The sequence below is a fragment of the Labrus bergylta genome, chromosome 4, assembly GCF_963930695.1.
Source record: "Labrus bergylta chromosome 4, fLabBer1.1, whole genome shotgun sequence".
In the NCBI taxonomy this organism is placed as follows: Eukaryota; Metazoa; Chordata; class Actinopteri; order Labriformes; family Labridae; genus Labrus; species Labrus bergylta.
In genome coordinates, this window is record NC_089198.1 from 14354517 (window position 1) to 14377719 (window position 23203).

The following is a 23203-nucleotide window of genomic DNA, read 5'->3' on the forward strand; positions in this document are numbered from 1 at the left end:
AAACTGCGTTAGCGTGTGTTGTAATTTAGCTAAGCACTCCCGCGGGTGTATTTATGTGCAATCTCTCAAGTCGGATGGAAAACAGTTCATTCTCCTGCTGTGTGAGAAATGCTGAACGCCATCAGCCCTCTGCGTTCTCTCATTCTTTCTTAATTAGGGCACCTCAGAAGAACAAGTCAGCCGAGGACTCTGGGATAATTAAGCACAATGGGAAGAAAGTTAATCTCACCAAGCGTATGCTCTTGAATCTTGTATAAATATTTGGTCTTCATTTGTCTCCAGATTTGTTATTAAAGTGAAACTAAATAGTATGGCTATGAAATCCAGTAAAAAAAAACATCATCTGTATCATTACATATCATATGTCCATTATTATTTACAGTCAATGGGTAGATATGGTTTAAAAAAGTGATAGTCGGTCTTGTTGCTGATGTTCTTGTTTGCTTTTGCAGGTCATGAAAAGGCATCAGCATTAAGTTACAATAAGATTCACAAGTGATTGGACCCTATACTCTTCCATAAGTTGGTCAATAATGACCAGTTTTGGAATCAAGGTGTTTTTAAATAAATTGGTCATTTAGGTTAACAATATTCACTTGTATAGTATTCAGTATTATATTTTGGTCCACTACAGAATATTGCAGGTTTTTTATTTTTTCAAAAAGCAAAAATCAATCTTCATATTGATGCCTCTGATTTTGTTTGCCACAGCAGAAAACAGATGAAATTAAATAACAAATCTTAATTTGATATCAGAGATATTCAGCTGACTGGAAATTATTGAACGCAGCAATGAACAACAGTAAATAATAGTAAAAAACACAATTCTCCTTGAAAAAGTTGAACCAGGGCAGGACAGTAACTTTTTTTCTTGACATAAAATCCATACCAGAAAATATTTTGCTGCAGGAAAATGTTGTTTATCTCCAGCCCATCTAACAAAAAACCTTTAAGCAACATAGTTAGTCTCTCTCACAATAAATCAGGCCAGAGGAGTTCAATACAGAGGGCCTGAGCAATACTGTCTCAGGGGCTACATTTCCAATTATACATCTCTTCTTGCCATCCTGTGGCCTCACTGATATCATTCTTTAACCTTTCTCTCCATCTCTCTCAGTTCCTGACCAAAGGGACTCAGGCCAGGGATGATATTGCGATTGAGGCCTATGAGGAGGAGCTGGACATGGGGAGATCTGGCTCCTACCTCAACAATAGCATCACTTCGGCCTGGAGTGAGCATAGTCTGGACCCTGAGGATATACGGGTAAAGTATCATTTAGAATCATAAAAGTGTTAAGTTTGTTTAAGCCCATAGATGTGTGCTTTAATCCCTTATTTCCCTTAATATAGAACTAACAGAAGAGGCAATGCATGAGACAGATCTTTATAAAACAAAGTGAATTATTATGATTTGAATATACAGTGCAAAGCCAGCACATTCTCATTCCCGAGGTGTAAGATATCGACACAACACCACTGACAGACCTTGGTGTAGACAGACACATAAGTTTCCTTACAAAAGTCTACATGGGACCTTCCAGGTGTTCAACTACTTGATATAAACTCATAGGAGGCACTATTAGATGCCAAGACAAAGTGCTGTTGTTGATGCATAAGAAAGGTGCTTGGAGTACAGATTGGATTCAATGGATAAGCCAGGGTCCTCTCCAAGTAAACATGGGCTTAAATCTGGTGGTGTAGATCCAAAAGCACATGACCTTTTATAGGCATAAACTACCCTGTGATTCTTTTCTAATCTTTGACCATAATTTTTTTTTTGTTGTCAAATCTAACCAAACAGAGTTTTACAGTAATTTTGCGTTGGACAGAAAGAAAGCTTTAGAGATACCAAAGGGGTGTGACTAAGCTTCTGTTTTACAACCTGGGATAAAGGCACTATGCAGAAGAATTATCTTTTATCCAAAAAGTTTGCATTAAGTGCATTCAAAAGAGGAGTCAGTTCTAGCCATTATCAAATAGAGGGTTTGTAAAGCTTTGAGACAAGTAACTTGTATGTTAAGTGCTAGGCCTTTTGTACATGTAATTGACTTAGGCATTAGTTAATCGTACCAAGAGTTGTAAAGATGAAGTCTGATAAGATGGTGTTTTTTAGATTGCTTTGGCAGATTCACATTGACTCTGCTGTCCTCAGTTGTTCATTTGAATTCTGATCACTAGTCGCTTCCATAATGTACAACCCATAACAATAAATGGACAGGTCCCAGTGATGGGATCTTTCCCCTGTACAACACAGCTCTGTCTTATGCAGTTCAGGCTTTATGTTACTTGACATCACCTTTGATATGTCTGATAGGCAGCAAGGGTAAAAGATTGAAATTAGCTTAGCATTTAACATAGCAGTGGTAGGAGAAGCCATGACACTACTTAACAGCACCAAATGTACTTTTGTAGAAGAGCAGAGAGCCCAGCAAAAAGCCCTGTGGAACTCCTGTTATCAGGATACTTGTTTCAGACACCACCCATATCTGAAGGTTGTAGCAAAATAAGGTATTTTTTAAGTCCAACATTAAAAGTATCCTTTCCTTTTTTAGGATGAGTTGAAGAAGCTGTACGCCCAGCTGGAAGTCTATAAACGTAAAAAGATGCTCGCCAACAACCCTCACCTCCAAAAGAAACGCAATTCTAAGAAAGGTCTGGGTCGCTCCCTGATGAAACGGATAACAGAGATCCCAGAGACGATGCATCTACACCGGCAGTGCAGTCGTGACGATGGTAGTGAGCACGGCAGCAACCGCAGCACCTTAAGGAGAAACCCATTTGAACCAAGTCACCATGGTACTTCCTCCATTTCAAAGCAGAAATTATGAACTGTCATTGTAGGAAAAAGACAGCAAATTTATCTTTAACTCTTTGGAATACACATGACCATGTAAGCCATTACAACATGACAGTAAACAAGCATGAACAATGCTACTATCTCAAAACGAAGTAGCTAAATGGAAAAAGCAATCATCCATTGTAATATGTACACCTGTGCCTTCTTACTGTGATATATCAAATGCTCTAAGAGAAAAACTAACATTTAAACCACTGATAGAAAAAAAGAAAAACCCTTACCTGCAGCAAGTCAGTACACAATCACACAACCGTAGTCTGCATAAAAAAACATTTAAGTCTAGAGTAAAAACTCTCAACTTTAAATCAAGAGAAATAATGAAAATATCAGTAAATCCATCCTACTTTGATGCAAACCTATTGTTTTAACCTTCCCTTAGGTAAAACTCGCGACGACTCCCTGAAGAACAATATCATAGGCTTGAAGAAGTCACTCAGCTATGACCATGTTTGCGACCAGGCTGAAGAAACCGGAAGCCAAACTGGCTCGACTGCAGGAGACAAAACAACTCCTGTTGGAGGAGTTGGGGAAGGATCTCTTCTTGGTTCCCTGATTGGACGGAAACATACAAAGAAGCAGCTAGAACCAGCGACCCCACCAAGACTGGAACCAGCTGAGTCCACTGAGTCCGTTCCACTGTTCTGGAAATCAGCCAGCGTTCACAACTTGACACACGAGAAGAAACCTGTCCACCTGAGGACCTCCATCATGCAGAAGTCTCTGAGTGTGATTGCAAGTGCTAAGGAGAAGATGCCAGGGCTAACCAACAAGACGCAAGGCGTGGAGGACGCGAGTAAGAGGGGTCTGAAGGGTCAGGACGAAAGGATGCTGTCGGAGGTGGACGAGTCACCTGAGCATTACCCCAAGATGATCATCAGCCAATCGGTGGAGTACTCCAAGACACCCATGAAGATGGGCATCATGAAACAACAGGTAATTTTAACAACTTGTCATTCCAGATTGGGTTATGTCCTAATATTTTATTTAGCTCTTTCAAAGAAATGTTAGTTGATAAATCACTAAAGCTGCTAATAAAAATACCTTGGCCAGAACTTTCTGTTTTACCTCAGTGGATGTTGTTTCTCCTTAAAATTAATAAAAATTGCAGTTTTAGGTCAGTCTTTGTTTTCCCATGTATTAATAAACATGGTCTAGACAGTCTTGAATGAATATGTGTTATTAAAAATATAGGTACCTGGAAGCAGACTACACATTGCAGTGGAAACACAGAGTTTGCTTGACAAATAATCTTTCCACAATCTAGTTTTGCCCCAAGAAAAAAGGTTCACAATTAGAGGCACGAATGGCTCTGATTAGTTCACAGAAGACAATCTCAACCCAGCATTTAAAGAAATTGAGATATCTCTGAGGCATTATTATCTTTTCAACTCTTCAGTCAGAATATCCTCACATACCTGGCAAAGCAGGTAAAAAGGACAGAGTCAGATGACCATGACCACGCAGAAAGATGCATGACTTTTACCCAGAAGTACATTTTCCAACCACAATTACATAGAGCAGATCACAATGTATGTGATAAGTAGGCTAGAGATATTGAGATCGTGTTTTGTTTTTTACATAAAGAAATAAAGAAATCCTGGCAAGAGCTTAGTCCAAAGCTCAAACAAATAAATCCACAAGGACTACTTTTATCAATATGGTGGGACTCCCTAATAGGCTGGGCTATTGAAACATCTGGCCTTTAGTCTTAAAACTGCAACAACTGATTTTATGGCCAATTGACAGACAAAGAATAAGCTGTTTCCACACTCACATGCCCACAGCTATTTACATCTGAAGCTATAAAGGGAGCATTCATTGGGTGAATTTGTACCAATGTCACACTCTTCTTTATCTTCATTTTGGTCTCTTGACCCTCCTGAAGGAATATCTGCCCCCCTGCTGCCAAATGTTCTTCTAGTCTCTGGCTTGTTGCTGACTTTCTGTCATTTAGCATTTGGAAGTAATGTACAGTGAGTTAAACAGATCTTTGTAACTGGAAACACCTGCTGCTTCTACTTGAAACAAACTGATGAAAACCTGAACTAAAAACATTGAGGTGCAGACTTGAATACCCACACAATGGGGCAAAAGAAGATAAATTGCATTTAGCTATGAGGGGAAATTAAGAGTTAGGTGGTGTGAATCTTTGAGATGTTCAGGTGAAAATATTGATTTTTAGCACATTTGAGTTACAGAAAGTCATTACTTTCTACACATCTTATAAAAACCCAAGAAATCGGCAAGTATCCCAAAAGCAGGACCTCAATTGACAGGAAGGCTGAAATGTTGTATGACATCACATGTATCTGTATTCAGCAACCACTTGTCACAACATGAAAAAAACGTAAGTCATATTATGTCATCTTACATATCTCCATGCCAGCTGAGGAGTAACTATCTTGTGATGAGGACTGTGAGATGTATTTGAAAGGAGCTGGTATACTGGTAGACTATAAGTCAGTCAACACTGGCAAATAAAGTAAAAGCAAATACGAGCCCCTTTAAAGCATAGAAGAAAACAAGGAAACATGTTATTGATTCATACATAAGTATTTGATCATACATTTCTGTGATCAACATAGAAACTGATTTACTGAGTGGTTGTTTTATTGCTTTACTTTAACAGGTGAGTGGCAGCCAGCCCTCCATTTGCTCTGAGACCGGCAGGAGCCTCTACGATGTGTCTGAGGTTTCTCCCTGGGACATGGATGAACCTCAAACTCCCTCTGAAGCAAAGACCCAGAAACATGTATCCATTGCTCCTGTAGAAACCACCTCGTGCCGGAGAGGAAGCAGCAGCTCTGGAATCTCCAAAGGAAGTCGATCTCAGCAGAGGCAGAGAGCAGGACAATCCCCTTCCAACAGACGCCGCTCCAAAGATAAAGGAGGAGAACGGGATGAGGGCAGGGAAAGCCGGAAAGTGCGCCCACCCAGGTCACCTCTCCCTCTTAAGCCAGATGTCTGTCCCTGGGACTTTGAAGAGCAGCCCATGCTGGGAGGAGATTCCGATTCCATCTCCCCGGACAGGATCAGGCGTAAGAAAAGTGTAACACCCACTGATGGGAAACCAAAGGGGCTCCACTCTGACCACTCCAAGTCCACAGGGAGCCTTTTGCAGCCACCCTCCCTGATGGTTGAGATCTGCCCGTGGGATTACAATGCTCCACCCTCACCTAAGCAGGAAAAGTCCTGCAACAGTCCGACCATACACAAGAAGAAACGGAAAGGCTCCTGCTCGTCCAACCACAAAGCCGAGAAGGAGAAAGGGAAGGAGAAAAGTAGAGAAAGGCGAAGCTCCTCCAGTAAACCACAATCAGAAAGGAGACGCGTAAGCCAGTCATCGGAATATAGCATGGCTGTTTCTGAGCGGCGGAGAAGCTCAACTAGAGACCCAGAAGCAATGGAAATCAGGAGGGCAGAGGTTTACTCCCGGGAGACAGAGCCCTCTCACACCAGCTTTGCTCAGACTAAAAAATCCCCAGAGAAGAAGAAGGAGAGCTCTTTGAGTACTAGTTACAAACCTGCAGTGAGCAGTGGGGAGAAAGTGGTGGATGTTTGCCCCTGGGACTTTCAGGAGCAGGACTCTGGAGGGATGGCATGATGAGGGGTGTGATGATTGTACTTTTTGTACTCACAGACTGACAGCACAGCACAAAACAGAGCAACAGAATGAAAAAGATGTTACACTGAATAAGATGAGAAAGGTTTTCTGTGGGTGACCTAAGTAAAATAAGATTTTGTGAAGAGAGTCTATTTATTCTGCTGTCCATTGATGCAATTCAGTGCAAACTCTTGTTGTAACATCGCAGTGAAAGCAACCTTGAAGTCACTCTAGTGGAATTTTTAGTCTGCATTTTTGCTTGCACATTTGTTAAAGTTACATTGTATGTAATTTTTAGGCCATTGAATACATCAAGATAATCAGAAAATGAATCATTAAACAATCGTTTCTCATGACAGTTAATTTTCCATCTGATGAGCTTGTCGAATGTTTCCTGTTTTGTTGATGATACTATACAATTTAAGTCAGGAATTAGAGACAAAAAGCTACACTGTATGTATGGTTTATCACTCTGAGAACACCACGGTAAGAAGACAAAGAGTGATACCTGCTTTTACCAGCAGATGAGAGTATGGATTGTCACAAATACAGTAAATTCTTCAGCTAATGAGTCCATTAAATTTTGACCCATATTTCCTGTTATGCTGATGATATTCTATGTTGCACAGGTAACCATCAAAGACTTACAACATCAGATGCTAATGATGAAAACCAGCAGGTATCAGGGACAAAGGACCTATGGAAAAAAAATGGGATACAAGCTCTTAGAAGCAAGACCAAAGCCCCAGACACAGGTGTGATGTCCAACTTTTAGTCCAAATAAGAAACTCATTGCAAAAATATTTCTTTGATAAGTGAAACAAGGGAATCACAAAGGATTGAAAGGAAGCTCCTTTAAAAAAAGATACTTGGTATGTTTTAGTTTCAGTTCTCAATATTCAGTGTTTTTAAAATTCCATTGCATGTGTCAAACTATCAAGCATCCAATAACTGTTAATTGGTTAACTTGTACTCGATTATGACAATGGAACTGTTGATGTTGTTGCCTATGGTATTTGTCTCCTTGTGTAACACATAATGCTTTTGAAATGAGGTGCGTTGCCATTAAAAATGTACACACACATTTGAAATGGCTTGCAGAAAAATTACAGCAGAACAGGAAAAGCTGTACGGGTATCGAGTACTGATACTTATTTACTCTTTATATTCTGGCCTTTGGTGTCCCTTCTCCGAGGCTTGAGTATTTCCACGTTTAAAAAAAAATTCTGGATTCTTTCAAAGACTAACACGGAGCCAGACTCATGGCAATGATTTGAATAATGCATTTTCTCTCAGTCACTTAGTTGCTCATTTTGCATCTGCTTGAATGCACCTTACTTCATGTCTTTGCACATAATCAGTCTTTAGAACCACAACGATGCATGGCCAAAGCTTTTTTTGTCACTTTCATGCTAACAGGAAATGAGTAATTCCTCAGTTCAGCATCATGTCCACGGACAACTATCACAGCCAGACTTTCTGGGACTGTGATCATCCACCCACCAGTGAAGTCTAATCCAAAACAATCACACAAGTCAGATCAGCTTCATTGCTGTTGTGTGTGACAGTGAAAACACAGGTGTAATGGCACTAATGTTCACCAGAAGGCTTAAAAAAATCATTGCATATTTAATGAAATGCTCAAAAGCACATGAGATAATTAAATCTAGATGTCAGCTGTCATGGATTTATCAAGCATTTTGGAAAATAACTTTGTTTAAAGAATCTGTTTTGCTCAGCAAGCATTCAGAAAACAGCAATAGGCTTGATAAATAAACATGACCCACCACTCTAACTTTCACTACATTTTTCTACCAGATGGTTTTAGCTTGTTTGCAAAGGAATGTTGAAACTTGCCCACTTAGTGTATTTTATGCTTGTTATACTGTAAAGTGTTGCTCCTAAAAGTTACACAATGTTGTAGCATCCACATGGGAGTATTTTTATTGTACGTTCATGTTGTGTTGCATGTACATACAGAAAATACCCTGTTCTCAATACTGGATTAAATCTTTCTATGAAACCCCAGTTTGTGTTGTTTCTTCATTTAGGATCCCATTTAGCCGCAGCATTGCTAATCCTCCTGTAGTCCACAGCAACCTATACAGTGACTGTATCATAACCTTGTAAACAGTCAGTCCAATATTGTATGTTAGAGGTATATAGTCATAGTAATAAAATCTTGACTATCTGCCAATACATAACTCGCCTCGAAAACCCCACGGCTGAATCATCTCAGCAAACCCTTTCAGCTATCTTAACATCATCATGGTGTTGCCACAGGCTGGTGTAGTTTCCTCTTACACAGCTCACTAACCACTCAGATGTAAACATTGATCCAAGGGATAAAAAAAACAAAAAAAAAAACACATTTTCTCAAAAAATGAATTTATGTACCGAATACCTTCACGCAAAAATATAGAAATGGAGAAGAGAAATGACAAGAGAACATGTACAGTATATGTATGTTGCATTTTTCTGTTCTCAGGAAACAAAAAAAACATAACATACACTCAACCCTTTCAAAAAATTATTAAAAACAGCAATAAACAAGGGAATTGTTAGTATTTTCTATGCAGTCAATTATTTGTTCTTCCTGCGTTCACACTCCTGCTTGTTGTCTGCACACACACAAAAAAGTTGTTTTTTGTTACCTCTATTGCAGAGGGTGTTGGATGTTGTAGCTGTTTGTGCAACACTGCCACTGTGTGGAGGACTTTTTTTATTATTATTATTATTACTTCTACCTGAAGCCATCCCAAAGTGAAATATAGTTTCCAGTTTGCTTATTATGATTGTTCAGTATAGGATTATCTAATAGATAATTTCAAATTTAACTCCCTTTTTCAGCTGTTGTTAATGAGCCTCACCTGGTCCAGGAAATACAAAAGTGCTTCTTCTTAGATTTTTAAGCATTAACTAAAATCTAAAATAATTAACTAAAATAATTAATATTGAAAGCAGGGACATTTCTGCTTAATGTTTTAATTTTTTTAATTCTATGATACATTTTAATAATGATAATTTCAATATTATCAGACAAATGTAAATACAGAATCCTAACCTGTATCAGAGTGATTTCCTTTTTAAGGCTACATGTTTATGGCCATAGAGCTTCTTCCATTGGGGTAGGGATACTAATACTTAAACAAGAACCATAATAATCACCTTACAATGTAAAGTTATGGGAATAATCCAGTATATGATTGTGTTCAGTATACATTTTCTGTAGAGATTAGCATAGATGAGGGTTTATTTTCAGCGATAGGATAGGGATAGGACAGGTCTGTGTTACTGAGCTTACAAAGTTGTGCTACAAAGAGAACAACTGAAGAAAACCCTATATTTCTTTAAAGGTAAGTACTTCTAAAAAAATAATATGTACTTAGTATGTCTAAGTAGGACTATTAAATTATAATTATTAGTTTTGGTGTCAAGGTGTAGGTGAATCAATCAGGAATTAAATGAATAGCAAGTGTGAAGCTAAACTTCTTTGTAAAAAGTTCTGTTTTTTTTAAACCCTTTCCTGGGCTCATAACATGCTCAGGCTTATGTTTTAGTTACAAGTTGCCTCACTATTATTTGAAGTAATGTGGACAAGTAAAACGTTTGTGAATTGTAATTGTTGTTCAATATAATTAGGAAGTAGCATGACAGGCTAGTATGCAAATTCTCAGCAGCCTATATTGACCTACTTTTACTCCACAAATGCACACGGAAGAAGAAATAACTTGTTAAACTAATCAATCAACTAATTAAAAGTCAAATATTGTATTTCCCCAATAATTAGCCCGAAGAGCACCCACCTCCCCCCTCAGCATCCAGCTCCATCCCGCTAACTAAATTAGAGGCCGTGACGTCATCCCTGCAGCTGCGGCCGGGGCTGCGTCCCTTCAGGAAACAGCCTGTTTTCACTTCACCCACATCACATCATCAACTACAGAGCAAGCGCAACATCTCAACACACACAGGGTCTCTCAGTCTCCCCTTTCTATCCACACAGAACGGGAATAACGTCATGGGCAACGTGCAGGTAGGAAAAGTCTATTTATTTCTTTTACAGCTGTTTCTTCTAATCAGTGAATGTGATCATGTAAAGGTGAAGTAAGTTGTCAGAGAGTTTTTAAAAGTGTTTGGGAGCCGAGTTAGCAGTGATGTAGCCTAGGAGGATAGCTGTTAGCCGTTTCAAAATGAAAGTAAGAGGTATAAATCCACATGGGAAAAAAAAGATCACTTTAATATCACTGACCGAATCAAAAGATTGTTTGATGTAGTCGATACTATTTTCTTGAGGAGGTGAAAATGATACATTTTGTTAAAACAGTGTGAGCAGAACTTGCGCAGTTAACTTTGGTACTGGGTGTGTTTCCTGCCAGGCTGAGGAGGCTGCAGCAGCAGCAGCAGCAGCAGCAGGAATTTGAGCCATCTGATCAATAAGGCCGCATTGTGTTAATGTGAGGGTGGGCGAGGAGAGACACTGTACACACTGCTGCTCCATGACTCAGCTGTAACACAGGCTGCACCCTTTTCCTGCGGGACAGGCTGGCCTCATGTAATAGAGTAGCCTACTAGCATCATCTTTCCCCTCACTCACTCTCTGCAATCTGTACAGCTGGACTAACTTTAAATTGTAGCGTTTGACTTTTTTCTTATAGCCTATTTATAATTCTAAATACAATGGACATTACTTTCTTGGATTTTGTATGCGTGGATGTTACACACGCCTGTACCACTTTTGCTATATGTCTCTTAATAGTTTGAGTGGAATGGATGATATGATTATTGTGTGATGTAACAGTGCCCATCCCTAACAAGGCTTACATGCACTTTTATTATGAAAGCAAGTCCAGACTCCGGAAACCAAGTTTTACACTTAAATTACAAAATCTGTGAAAGAAATACATCTTCAGAGCTTCTTCAGAACTCTAGAGATCAGAAAAGTGTGTAAGCTTTGAAACTGAACATATTAAATCTGCCTTCAATGGTCGAAACAAATCAGGATTTAAACACATGTCATTCCTAAGCGTGTTCACTCATTATAACAAGGACAGCACAAAAGAAAATGTGATTTATTCACACAACCTTTCTCCTCCTCAGTGTTTTAAAATCTGCCATATTTAAATACTGTTGTCGTGCTTGAATCTATTTGTAATTTAGCTTTATGAAGATATCATTTAATCTGTTTTCTTCAGCAGGTTCTTGAGATAATTCAGACTTCTTAAAGCAGCATAAGGCTCTCTCAGATATGGACATATGTATGATGTACTTCAAACAAAAAGGGATAGTTTATTAGCGGTTTCATTTTTCTCATATTTGCATACATTTTATGATTGATTTTCTCTGTTTCCTTTTTATTTTTTTGCAGCCCACCGTCTTCCCAAAAGAGGACTTTGATGTCACAGCTGATATCAAAGCTATCAGAAAAGCATGTAAAGGTTTAGGTAAGTGGAAGAGAAAAAAAGATTGTGCTTCCTCCTTTCAGAATTCATGCATTATTAATCTTCCCTTTTTGTATTTGCATGTGATCAAGGCATCTGATGTTAACCGTCTATAGTAAAAGTAGCATCACTGCTTGTAACAGTAACAAATCAAAATAATTCACTGCTATGAAACATGATATATGTTGATCCTGAAGACAGTATCATCTTCAGTTTAAAGTCCATTGAAGTTAAAAGTTTTGCAAACTGAAACCAGACATCATGCAGAAATGTTAAAAGCAATCTGAGGATGGCACCTGTTCCCTCACAGGAATATATTTTGTTTGTGTATATTGTGTTTTCTTATTATTATACGAGCCCCCCTTATTGGTCCATATGTCAGTGTAAGTGGATTGGTCAAACATAAGAGTCATTTTTAGATCCCATGGTAAAAGCTAGCACATAACAGTTGGTGTGATTGCAGACAGGAAACAAGTCCCCATGATGTGTAGTTCTCAGGGAACTCTTCAAAAAGTACCCAGAACCGTTTGGTCTGAAAGCACCTCATGGTATTCTGAAGTGTAAGTGAAATGCTGTTGTTTATTGTTTCAGGCACAGATGAAGAGAGCATCATTCATATCCTGGCCAATCGTTCATCAGCTCAACGTGTGGAGATCAAACAGGCCTACTTTGAAAAATATGACGATGTGAGTTGCTCATTAGCTTCCTCTCTCACGTTCAAAGACACATGTGAAGTGTGCGTTACATAAGCTCTGTGTTAACTTGGTGATTTTGTTCAGGAGTTGGAGGAGGTCCTCAAAGGCGAGCTGACTGGGAGCTTTGAGAAAGCCGTCATGGCCATGTTGGACCCTCTTGATATTTTCTTCGCCAAGGAGCTGAAGAGGGCCATGAAGGGGGCGGGGACAAACGAAGCGGTGCTCATAGAGGTCCTGTGTACGGCCACCAATGAGGTCTGTCAATTTGAGATACCATTGTTTTTCCACTCAATCTTTAACTAGAGGTACATTAAAATACACATAACATTATGATCAGTGACGTGCTTATATTTCTGTGGAGTTGATTTTCTACTGAAAGGTCACACTGTTCAAAATGGGTTCAAGCTAACTGTCTATATGAGAGGTTCTCAACCCCTGGTTCTGGACCCAAAAGTGGGTTGCAGAGCTGTTTTGAGCTGGTCACAAATGTGAGCCTTGAAAAAGATATGATATCAAAAAAGTCTTCATATGGATGCGGTGTGCGCTGAGCGTGCCGCGGAGTAGGGCTATGCAGAAAACTATAAACACTGCACTGATATAAAAACAGCTGACTGGGTTAGCATACAAGCAAACAGTTGTTTATTTAATCATTCCACAAACATAAACACAAAGCAAGTAAATCCATCAGATTGTGACGGACACCTGAGGGGGAAACATTACGCTCTATGTTAAATCCTCCAGTATTTATCAATGGATGATTGCTCACTTTGACTGTGGGCTGGATAGCTCTGGGCAGATATTGTTTAGTGGGTGTGTGAGCAGCTTCCTGCTGCGGGAAATAAAGCTGATGAGGAAGTGAGTATTTAAACAGTAGAGCCGGCTTTAATACAAAATCTCAAACCGAGCAGATCGGTACTGTGGAGCGAGGGGATACTTTGTTTGTGTTGGTCACCCAAAGTGAACCCTTTGCATATGACATCATGTGAGGAGATCCATTTCATGTTGATAAGAGCAGCTTGAATACGAGGGCTTCACTAAATCTACTCTTTTGTTCACTTGTTACAGGACATCATGAGGTACAAGGAGGCCTATGTGCAGGGTGAGTCGTCCTCCATGATGAGTCATACACGCTCAAAAAAGCCCCTAATGTTTCATACTGGAGTATGTGGTCATCTTAAGTTTAATGTTTGTGTTGATGTTGAGGGCTGTTTCTTTTCAGGGAGTGACTCATGTTGTAGTGAGCCATGATTTCCCAACTCACTCACCACAAACACCGTCTGATCCTCCCTCCCATCCTCAGGCTCCAGTTTCAGTCTCAGCATATTTTCTTGCACCGTAGTATGCTGTCAAAACATCAGTATGGTATTGTACGGTGCAGCATGTGTCCTGACCCGTGCGCTGCAATAATTCAGTTCGCTGGTGTCAAAAATGGATATTTCAATTTAAAAAGTACAGCGCTTTAAACAAACGTCCCTGCAAGATTTGACTCTCGGCGTCACCACTTCATGACTCCTCGTGGTGGAGCTTACAACACGAGTTAGAGTACCGTGAAGGGAAGTTAATTGACCGAAGAAGTAGTTGTAGTTGAAAGCAAGATAAAAGAAGAAGAAGATGGCGAGATAATGTCCGACAGCGGTGAAAAGAATTGAAGAGATGAAGCATGAATCTGACAGATTAAGGGGCATTTGACACCAAGTGAACAAAGACATGAATCAGATATCCTGATGTTCATCATCATTATATGATTGTCTTACATCAATGATCCCGGATGACCTGTATTGTGATATATTGACATATGGTATATCGTATCATATCAGAGGGGGAGTTACCCTGAGATTCTCATCTCTTGTGTTGATGTTTTGAAGGATGTGTAAGGACTACTGAAGTTTTTGACTTTTTTCAGTGCATGGGTGTGACTTGGAGGCGGACATCGAGGGGGACACCAGTGGAGATGTGAGGAATCTGCTGATGGCACTGCTGCAGGTAAAGATTCATTATTACTAATTTAACCAGAAAAAGATCATTCTAGCACCAGTAGTAACTATGGGAAGCTATAGTAAACAAACCTTGAAACAAAGGAGGAAGTCTAGAATTTGGATGGACGCCATAAAGAGAAGTAGGATTGTCATTTTTTCCCCCCTCTTTGTTATTTGCTCACAGAATTGTTCTCTATGCTATGATTCGCCCACTGAGACATTTTCTCACACATCACACCACTGTCTGGCATGCTTCAGCTTTTTTTTTTTTTTTCCAACTCTCCCACCCTTTGCTGCTTCCCTTCTCTATTCCTTCCCCCAGAAATCAAGACAAACCCAGTGTGACTCATGCTCCAAAGCGACACCACTTCCATTGGCCTTCAAAGATTTCCCCTGATGTGTAGCAGATGATTGTTATCCTGTTAAATGCCTGAGATTATTTTCCTGATCCGTCTTTTTAACCTCTTCCTCGCTAACCTCTCTCTTTCCAAATACTTTCCCTCCCTCTTTTCCTCCAAACCTTTTATTCTACAGGCGAGCAGAGACGAGGGCTATGAGGTGGATGAGGGTTTAGCCGAACAGGATGCCGTATCTTTGATTGAGGTACGTTCACAGATTAAACCTGTGCAGAGTAATTCCTTTAGATTAGAGGCCTGGTTCAAAGTTGACCCTCAAAATAACAGTGATTTGCAAAGAAATGTGATACTAGATCAAGATGTTTTTAATCATGTGAGACCAGGATGACAGACAAATCTGACTGGTGCAGAATGTGTACAGTACAGCTGTTTTTTTTTTATATGTAATGCTGCACTCTGGTTTTTAGTTCAGTGCAGGAATCTCAAGACACTTTACAAAAAGCAGGTAAAAAAACCTAACTCTTTGTTATATTATTTACCAAGAGCCAAGGTGAGTCCATCATGAGCACTAAGCAACATTTAGCAAAGTTACAGTAGCAAGAAAAAAAACGTATTTTAATTCATGATGAACATCCGTCTGCCCAAACTGCGCTGGGCTTGAAAAAATGGGATGGAGGAAGATGCAGGAAGAAGGAGGGGGGGTCCATCTGCCTCCTGGACCCTCACTGGTAGATGACTCCAAAGGAGAGGGGCCTGATAACTGAAGGCTCTACCTCCCAATATATGGCCCATAATATAATAAAATCCAATAAAGTCTTTCCTTTATTTAAAAATGAACATTTTTCAGTTATTTTTAGCCTCTCTGGCTCTTAACGTTTGAATCATTTGTTCGACACTAACTTTATACAAAAACATATGGCACTCCAAACAGGCCTCAACTGTTTTAATTATTTATTTATTTATTTATTAAATTAGAACAGTAATCCACATATCAGCAGTATGCATGTAAATATGCCTGTATTAGCACAAAGGCTGAATTTTATCCGTCATCCTACGGCAGGTACTAACAAAAGACAAATAAAACAAGTTTGTTTGTTGTGTTGATTTGGTACTGTTAGCATGCTAAGGGGTAGATGTTATACTCATGGAGTGAATGAGTGGGCGTAGCCTCTTGGTTTTAAAAGTGAAGCCAATGAGGAGGGTCCTTAAAGCTACAGTCTGTCTTTTTGTTAATGGGGGGGGGGGGAGTCTCTACTGGTTCCCTAAATCAAGTGTCCTTGAAAATAACTTTTTTTTATTTCTCCTTGAAGACAGATTGACCTTCATTTTAGAAATTAGTTCCATTTGTAAGTCAAACTGAAGACAAAGTAGGGCGTGCTTTGGTGCTTTGCTGTTTTTGATCCACAAGTTGCCTCATCAGCTGCTTTTTTTAACCAGGATGGCGACATCACAACATGTATCCAGTCTCTCGTCTAAATTTGGTGACATCTGGCTCCAAAAACTAAGAGGGCTTCAAGCTGCGGCTAACAAATCAGTGTGTTTATTCATGGAGTCTAGAGCCACTTTGTTTATACTCTCTGGTTGTCATCATGTGAGCATTATCACCTTGAGGAAGTTATAGTCCAGATGTTAGCATTTAGCTCTGATCTGTCCAAATACAGCCTGAAAGATCTGCTAGAATAGACGTAAACCAATAACTTGACACCGCAGTGAAGTATCCTTACATTTCTCTAAACAACCCTGAGTAATACGTTGAGTCTGTTAGTGATGTTTTTATTCAGTCAGTATGATACCTTTAAGGTGCTCTGATAAAACTGATTCTTCATGTTCCCAGCTCTCGTTGAGGAACTTGAATGAATCGTTTATTGTAAGCTGGAATGAAGAGAGAAACTAAGAAGACGAGACCCAGATCGTAATAAAAACAGGAAAAGACCTTTCATGAAAACCCATCAAGTTTACCTGAGAAATGAAACATGAGAGCTCTAAATCTGAGACACACACTGACAATGTGTTTCCTCTATGTCAGGCAGGAGAAGGCAGATTTGGCACAGACGAGTCCACCTTCAACTTCATCCTGACTCACAGGAACTATCTGCAGCTTCAGGCCACCTTTAAGTTCTATGAGTCGGTGAGGACAGCACTCGTTTGTTCAACATGATGTTCTTCCAGCTTCCCATCATTTATTACATTTTACATTTTTGTGCTTCTTGTTTTGCAGCTTTCAGGAACAGACATTTTGGACGCCATTGACTCTGAGGCAACGGGGACTCTAAAGGAGTGCTACATCACTCTGGGTAGATTTCCCTAAAACAGGATTGTTTACCAGATGTGACTTATGAAACTCAGTATTAGCTGGTTTTTATTTAAACTGACGTCCCTTTCTTTGCTTTTTTCTAGTCCGGTGTGCTAAAAACCCTCAGCTGTATTTTGCCCGGCGCCTCAATGCCGCCATGAAGGGAGCGGGCACTGATGAAGACACGCTCATTCGTGTCATTGTGGGACGCTCTGAGGTGAGTCTGTGTGGAAGGTAATGGTACTATTGGTCCTGTTCAGTGGCTGGTTCACATGAGATTGACCTGCAATGAGGTGGAGACAGAAGTTCACATCAAAGCTGTTGAATTCTGTCTGACTAAAGCACGTGTCCAAAATCATACTCGAGCTTGAAGGAAACAGGCTAAGCTAAAGATGTGTGCAGGTCTAAGCTACTTCTCTGAGAAATCAGAATGAGACAATGAAACGACCAACACCTAATGTTTGTGTTCAATTTCACTCCAACCAGGCTGTCGAAGAGGTTCTTCTTCTTTAGAAGAGCTAAAAAAAAGAAAGAAAGAAAAAAGGCCAAGCCGCCTGAAATTTACAAGACCCCTTTTTTACTTTTTGGTTTTTATTTTAGTATTATATTGTCTCTTTTAATTGGAAATGTTTTGATCTAGGTCTTTAAAGGGCTTGATTTGGTCCAGCACCTCACAGGGTTCTCTTTGGAAACGGAATTTATAACCAAAGAAATAAATATAGCCTCTGATAAGAACGCTGTTTCTGCTCTGACTTTTCAAGTCTGACCCGAGAAATGAAACCAGGAATTAAATTATATTTTATTCTGAAATATGGACGAGCAAAGAGCTTTCTGTTTCCACATAGTGTAAATGTATCTCCTGTTGTCCAATCACGCTGCATAATAATCTTAATGTTTAATTACAAACATAGATGTTTAACAACTAAAAATAACTTTAGACCATTTTAACATCCAATAAAAGGATAAACAATAATATAATGCAAAAAAACTAAAAAGAGAAAAACTATTTTGTGCTGACAGCAGTGTTTTAATGTTACTCTACAGTTCGACCTGGAGACGGTGAAGGACATGTACCTGGAGAAATACGACGTCACCCTGAAAGACGCTCTGGACTCCGACTGTGGAGGAGACTTCAAAGCCCTCCTCATTGAGCTCCTACATTAAAAACATCTCACCTTCCCCCTGCAGGCCTTATTTAACCAACATTACACATTCTGCAGCCAATTATCCTTCATCCCCCTCCTCCTCATTATTCCCCTTTTACTCTGTGACATCATTCCCTTTGTGGACGTCTTTCTATCAGTCCTCTCACATCTTCATCTCTCTCTCAGTTCTCTCTGCAGCATGAACCAAAAACATCTAAGTACTATATAACCATATTTTACACATGGTGATTTTACATTTACAGTCTTTAAATACATAGCTGTGCCAAGTATTACTCATCCAAATGGAATTGATACCACTGTGAGGCCTCTGTTTCTCAACATGTGTAGCCTCTTATGTTTATCACTTTATTTATTTATCTTAACATCAATTAACTCCACCACTCTTGGCCTCAAAAATACCTTTCATAAAATGATAACGATGCAGTTTCCTTTTTTGCTGCACCACTTAAGTGCTGAATCATCACTTCAATTGAATTGTGTTAAATATAAGTCTTTAAATACAAAGTATTGTTTTTTTATAGTCACATCCCTTTCATAGTCCTAAGGGATTTTTAACTCAGACGGTGTTTGGTCTTATTACAAGTCACAGCTAACGTGCTGCCTTTCACATTCACACTTTTTTAAAACATAGCTGCTGTTCTCCTGAAGTCACTCAACCATTACATTGACGTACTCTCAGAAACACAATTTTCATAATGATTTTGTAAAACTTTTAGATCATGATGAATTAAACTCAAGTGACTACTTGGGCATTAGCCACATGCTATTTTGTCCCTTTAGGTGCACTATAGGTAAGCCACCCCAGCGTGTCTCTGTAGTCACAGTGATGGAAAAGAACGCCCCGGCACGCTGCGTCTTTGAATGACTTCAAAAAAGTCTCATTTGACTATTTAAAAACGCACAGACAGCACAGGTAACGAGTCAAAAGGTGTATCAACCTCAAGACATCAAACATTCCACTATTTTGCATCCGCTTCATCCTCTACCGGCACTTCCTTCATTTATTTCAAAATAAAAACAGGGTTGTATCCGAACAGGACGTTGATTACCTTATCTTAGGACCATACAAAAATCCAAAATTAAAGCATAAAACCTGTTTTGAAACGCAAACAAATAATTGAATTTCAAACATGCAATTAAAAACCTGATTCTAATGTACTGAAAATCAGCGATTAATTGAGATTAAAATATTTAATTGTTACAGAGTCAGATGACTTTATTAATCTCAGCAGGGTAATTCAGTGTAACGGCATTGTGAGTGATTAAATGAGTTTAACAGCCCTGATGATGACAGTTATATTTATAAAAATCTTGCTCTTTAACCTCTGAACTACAATCACAGATAAATGACACACACTCTGCATTCATGAATCATATCTGAACTAGTTTAATTTCAAACCAATGTTACCCTTATATTAATAAATATCATGTATGTTTGTGTTGTCAAATAGTAAATAAATACTCTAAATATATGAAGGAAGTTATTGTTAACCTGTTGGCATTAAATATATGTTGCATATGTATGCTGTGATAAATTTGAACTCTAACAAAAAAATGCTCTGTGATGTGTTATCTGTCTGTCCTGTAGAGGGCAGTGCTGCACCTCTTTTTCGTCATTTCAGTAGAATAAGACGAACAAGAAAGATAACTGATATGATGTTAAACTTGATAATGTTTAACATTTGTGACCTATTGTGTGTTTGAACATACTTACATTATTTACCTCGGTTGCTTTTTATTTCTGAGTGTTTGTTTTGGTGTATGATGCCAGAATTTCTTTCTTGACCAAATCTTCCCCAAATTTTCTTTGTCATTTGCAAAAGAGCACAGAAATATTTTGACGCCCCCGGCTGAGTTAAGAGACAGAGCAGGCTGAAAGTTCAAAACAAGTGAGAAATGCTTCCAGATGCACAGACCCACAAGCAGCTGATTTCTCACTTTCTGTCCCGCTGTTAGCTTCTTTCCCACAGCGTTCTTCTTTTTATCTCAATTCTCCCTCTCGGTGTCTTTTCTCTCTACTTCTTTTCCCTTGAAGTTCTGGTTGTTTCAGTATTAAGGGCAAAGTTTGGAGGACACCTGTTTTCTGCACATTCTTGCTACCTATACAGCCTGTGCACCATATGTATCCCAGCGGCTCGACCGTCCACCTCATACTACACTCACACTCTCTGGCAGCTTCTCTGGCTGAAGAGATCAGCACATGTGTCTGAATAAATCAGACAAAGGTGGAGATGTAGATTCAATGAAGTGTATGAACACAAGTATAATGTGTGAGACTCAGCTTTGAGAAACAGTTGTCTCAATGTAAAGTTGAAATCAATCTTTTTTTACATCGAATAATTCATTTCTTAAGACTGGCTGTGGGACATTTATTAGTGTATAAGTGTGTGTTCAGGGTTCTTTATCATCCCGGGTTTAGTAACCCCTGTGGACAAACAGAACATCTTATTTCTCGTCTAATCTATAAATGCTTGTGTTATCCTCTTATAGATTATATCCCACTGTTTACCGCTTTTTAACCAAGGTTGTGTCCAGACTTTTTGGACTATGGTGGATCAATTGAGGTACTGACTTATGTTGATTTTAACATAAGTCCCGCCTCTGACAAGACAAATAACCAATCCTAGTCTAGGATTTGGGTGTCAATCAGATTTCAAGGCTGGCCCTCTTGAACTCTGATCAAATAAGGGTTAAGGTTGACCTGCAGCCCCTGCTTTTAATTATCGAAGGTATTATTCACTTTTAAACTTTTCCCAAAAATTTTAAAAATCAAACAAACAGGTTGTTTTCGGCAGAACGCTCTTTATCCTCTTGATTGACACGGTGTCAGTGTGCCAGGCATAAAAACCACTACGTAGAAATAATCAATGGCCTTACTGATGGTCTCATTTGCTTTTGTAGGACATCCAAAGGCATGAGTTTTAAAAATGTACTGAGAAAATCCTCAAAGCCAACATACATGCATGCCTTCAAACTTGTGCAGTGTTTTAAGAAACACTCATATCTACACACTCTCCTTATTCCCTACATCTGTACTCTATTATACAGAGTGCTAATGTGTAAGGGCGAGTACTACTTCCAGACACAGCTCCACTTTCCATACTGTGGGGCTCTGACCTCTTTCCTTTAACGTTTATCATCCTCAGACCACCATAACTCACCCAGCCAGCCATCCATCAGCCTGGAGTGTTTTCAATTTGTCCCAATATGCTTTTTCCCTGCTCTGTTTGTCAACTCTGGTCTGGTTATAGTCTGAGCTCTTCTGGTTATTGTTTGACAACACTTGTGCGAAAGATTTAGGACTAGTTCATGAACTGTGCTGCACATGCTTTAATCATAGTTTCCTTTTGGTCAAGCAAACCTGACCTGTACAGAAAAAAATAACTTAAGTGAGAAATGCCTGAGTCGGCACTCTATGATTCTAGAGACTCCGTCCCAGCACTTCTAAGAGAGAACCCCGCATAATAAGGGCACTAATCTCCTAAGTCTTGATTTATTGAATAATCTTTGACACACACTGAGCAGGAGGTCTTGACTTCAAAGGTTGAAATAATAACATCAAGTGGTCCACAGGTTTTCATAGAACATATGCAGAAGATCGTTACATGCTTTTGATCTTGTTCCAAGGCAGAGCAGCACTCTGGGACTGAGAGGCACTGGACCTCTATAAGAAGGCCATTAGAAGGTTAACTACCCGACTAATATAATATGAACTGTTTAAATTCATGATAAAGGTCCCTTGTTCTTTGATGTATAATAGGTAACACCTGGCAGCTACTGCAGCACAGTAAAGCTCATGATAGCTTTTTGACATCCAACATTATCAGTCTCTACATGCTCCTGATAATAGATTTGGGAAGAAACCTTACATTCACAAAACACAGACACAATTTGTGAAGTTGTGTATTTACAAGTGGTTGTGAATTGATGTAGCCTATCGGAAAGTAAATCATACAAAAAACACAAGGTTTCAAAAATATTCTTAATGTTTTGGTCTAGCTGCGGATGCTTGCTAGCATCTATAGCGTAATTTACCTTTATCAAATGGTGGCCATTTTCCTCGGACGTCATAGCACTCATGATGGGACCTACAATGTGTTTTCTTTTCAGGATTATGTCCAACTTCTGTGTAACTTCATATACACGTATGGAATCTGCTAAAATTATCATCACACCCAAAATAAAATTGGCAATAGAAATCTGGAGGGCCAGCATAACATGTTTAATTTTTTCCAACTTAACCGCTGACGTTAGCATTCAACCACTTGGTAAATAAAATTTCTCTTTGATGGTGTTACACAGAGAAACAAACTCTAAGCTTTCAGAGATGCTAGTGTTAACTTGGGTAGGTTTTTTAAAATTATTATTTAACTTGGTTTTGGATAGGTAACTTTATTTATGCAGTGAGTGAGTCAGCCTCCTTTTAAACACACACAATCATCAGCACAAGACATACTTGGTAAATACGGGTGACTGCTAACATAAGCATTGTCCAACATGACCTAATTCGTTTTCTAATATGATGTTTAGCTGGAAATATGCCAGGATTTCCCTCACAATTTATAAAACCGTTGCTTTCAAATGGGTAAAATGTACTGCTGGGGTCTGTGTTGTAAAATGTAAAAACACTTCAACTTCTCAATGCACCTCAAATATGATTATTAAACCCAGAGTGACAGTGACAAATTTGATGATCAAATGTTTTTAAACATTAAAATGCATTCACTTCTTGGTGAAAACCTTTTTGAACGTGTTAGATATTATATAAGGAAAGTCTGGCTACTATACGGTTTTGGTTGAATGCTAACCAGAGCTAAC

General features: G+C 39.1%; 2 protein-coding genes across 3 annotated transcripts in view; both read left to right on the plus strand.

Moving 5' to 3' along the window:
* The window catches only part of gpr158b (G protein-coupled receptor 158b), an 85405-nt gene extending 76916 nt beyond the window's left edge, over nucleotides 1-8489 (plus strand). The window contains exons 10-13 of the mRNA XM_020649194.3: nucleotides 1118-1264; nucleotides 2553-2796; nucleotides 3237-3790; nucleotides 5487-8489. Of these exons, the coding sequence (XP_020504850.2) occupies nucleotides 1118-1264; nucleotides 2553-2796; nucleotides 3237-3790; nucleotides 5487-6461 (1920 nt within the window). The 3' untranslated portion in view covers nucleotides 6462-8489. The remainder of the gene's footprint in view (nucleotides 1-1117; nucleotides 1265-2552; nucleotides 2797-3236; nucleotides 3791-5486) is intronic.
* Nucleotides 8490-10334: 1845 nt separating this feature from the next.
* anxa13l (annexin A13, like) lies at nucleotides 10335-19906 on the plus strand. Of its 2 annotated transcripts, none has more exons than XM_020649886.3 (11): nucleotides 10335-10494; nucleotides 11827-11902; nucleotides 12491-12585; nucleotides 12679-12849; nucleotides 13660-13693; nucleotides 14498-14577; nucleotides 15105-15173; nucleotides 16953-17054; nucleotides 17145-17220; nucleotides 17324-17436; nucleotides 18264-19906. In XM_020649886.3, the coding sequence occupies exons 1-11, from the start codon at nucleotides 10480-10482 to the stop codon at nucleotides 18381-18383; spliced, it is 951 nt and encodes a 316-aa protein (XP_020505542.2). In that variant the 5' UTR covers nucleotides 10335-10479; the 3' UTR covers nucleotides 18384-19906. The 2 variants fall into 2 exon arrangements, with proteins under 2 accessions (XP_020505542.2, XP_020505551.2); XM_020649895.3 differs by having other exon boundaries at nucleotides 12682-12849.
* The last annotated feature ends 3297 nt before the right edge of the window (nucleotides 19907-23203 follow it).

Coding starts and splice junctions, on each gene's coding strand:
- anxa13l (XM_020649886.3), top strand. Junction 13,694..14,497: donor CAAGGAGGCCTATGTGCAGG/GTGAGTCGTCCT, acceptor GACTTTTTTCAG/TGCATGGGTGTGACTTGGAG. Junction 17,437..18,263: donor TCATTGTGGGACGCTCTGAG/GTGAGTCTGTGT, acceptor GTTACTCTACAG/TTCGACCTGGAGACGGTGAA.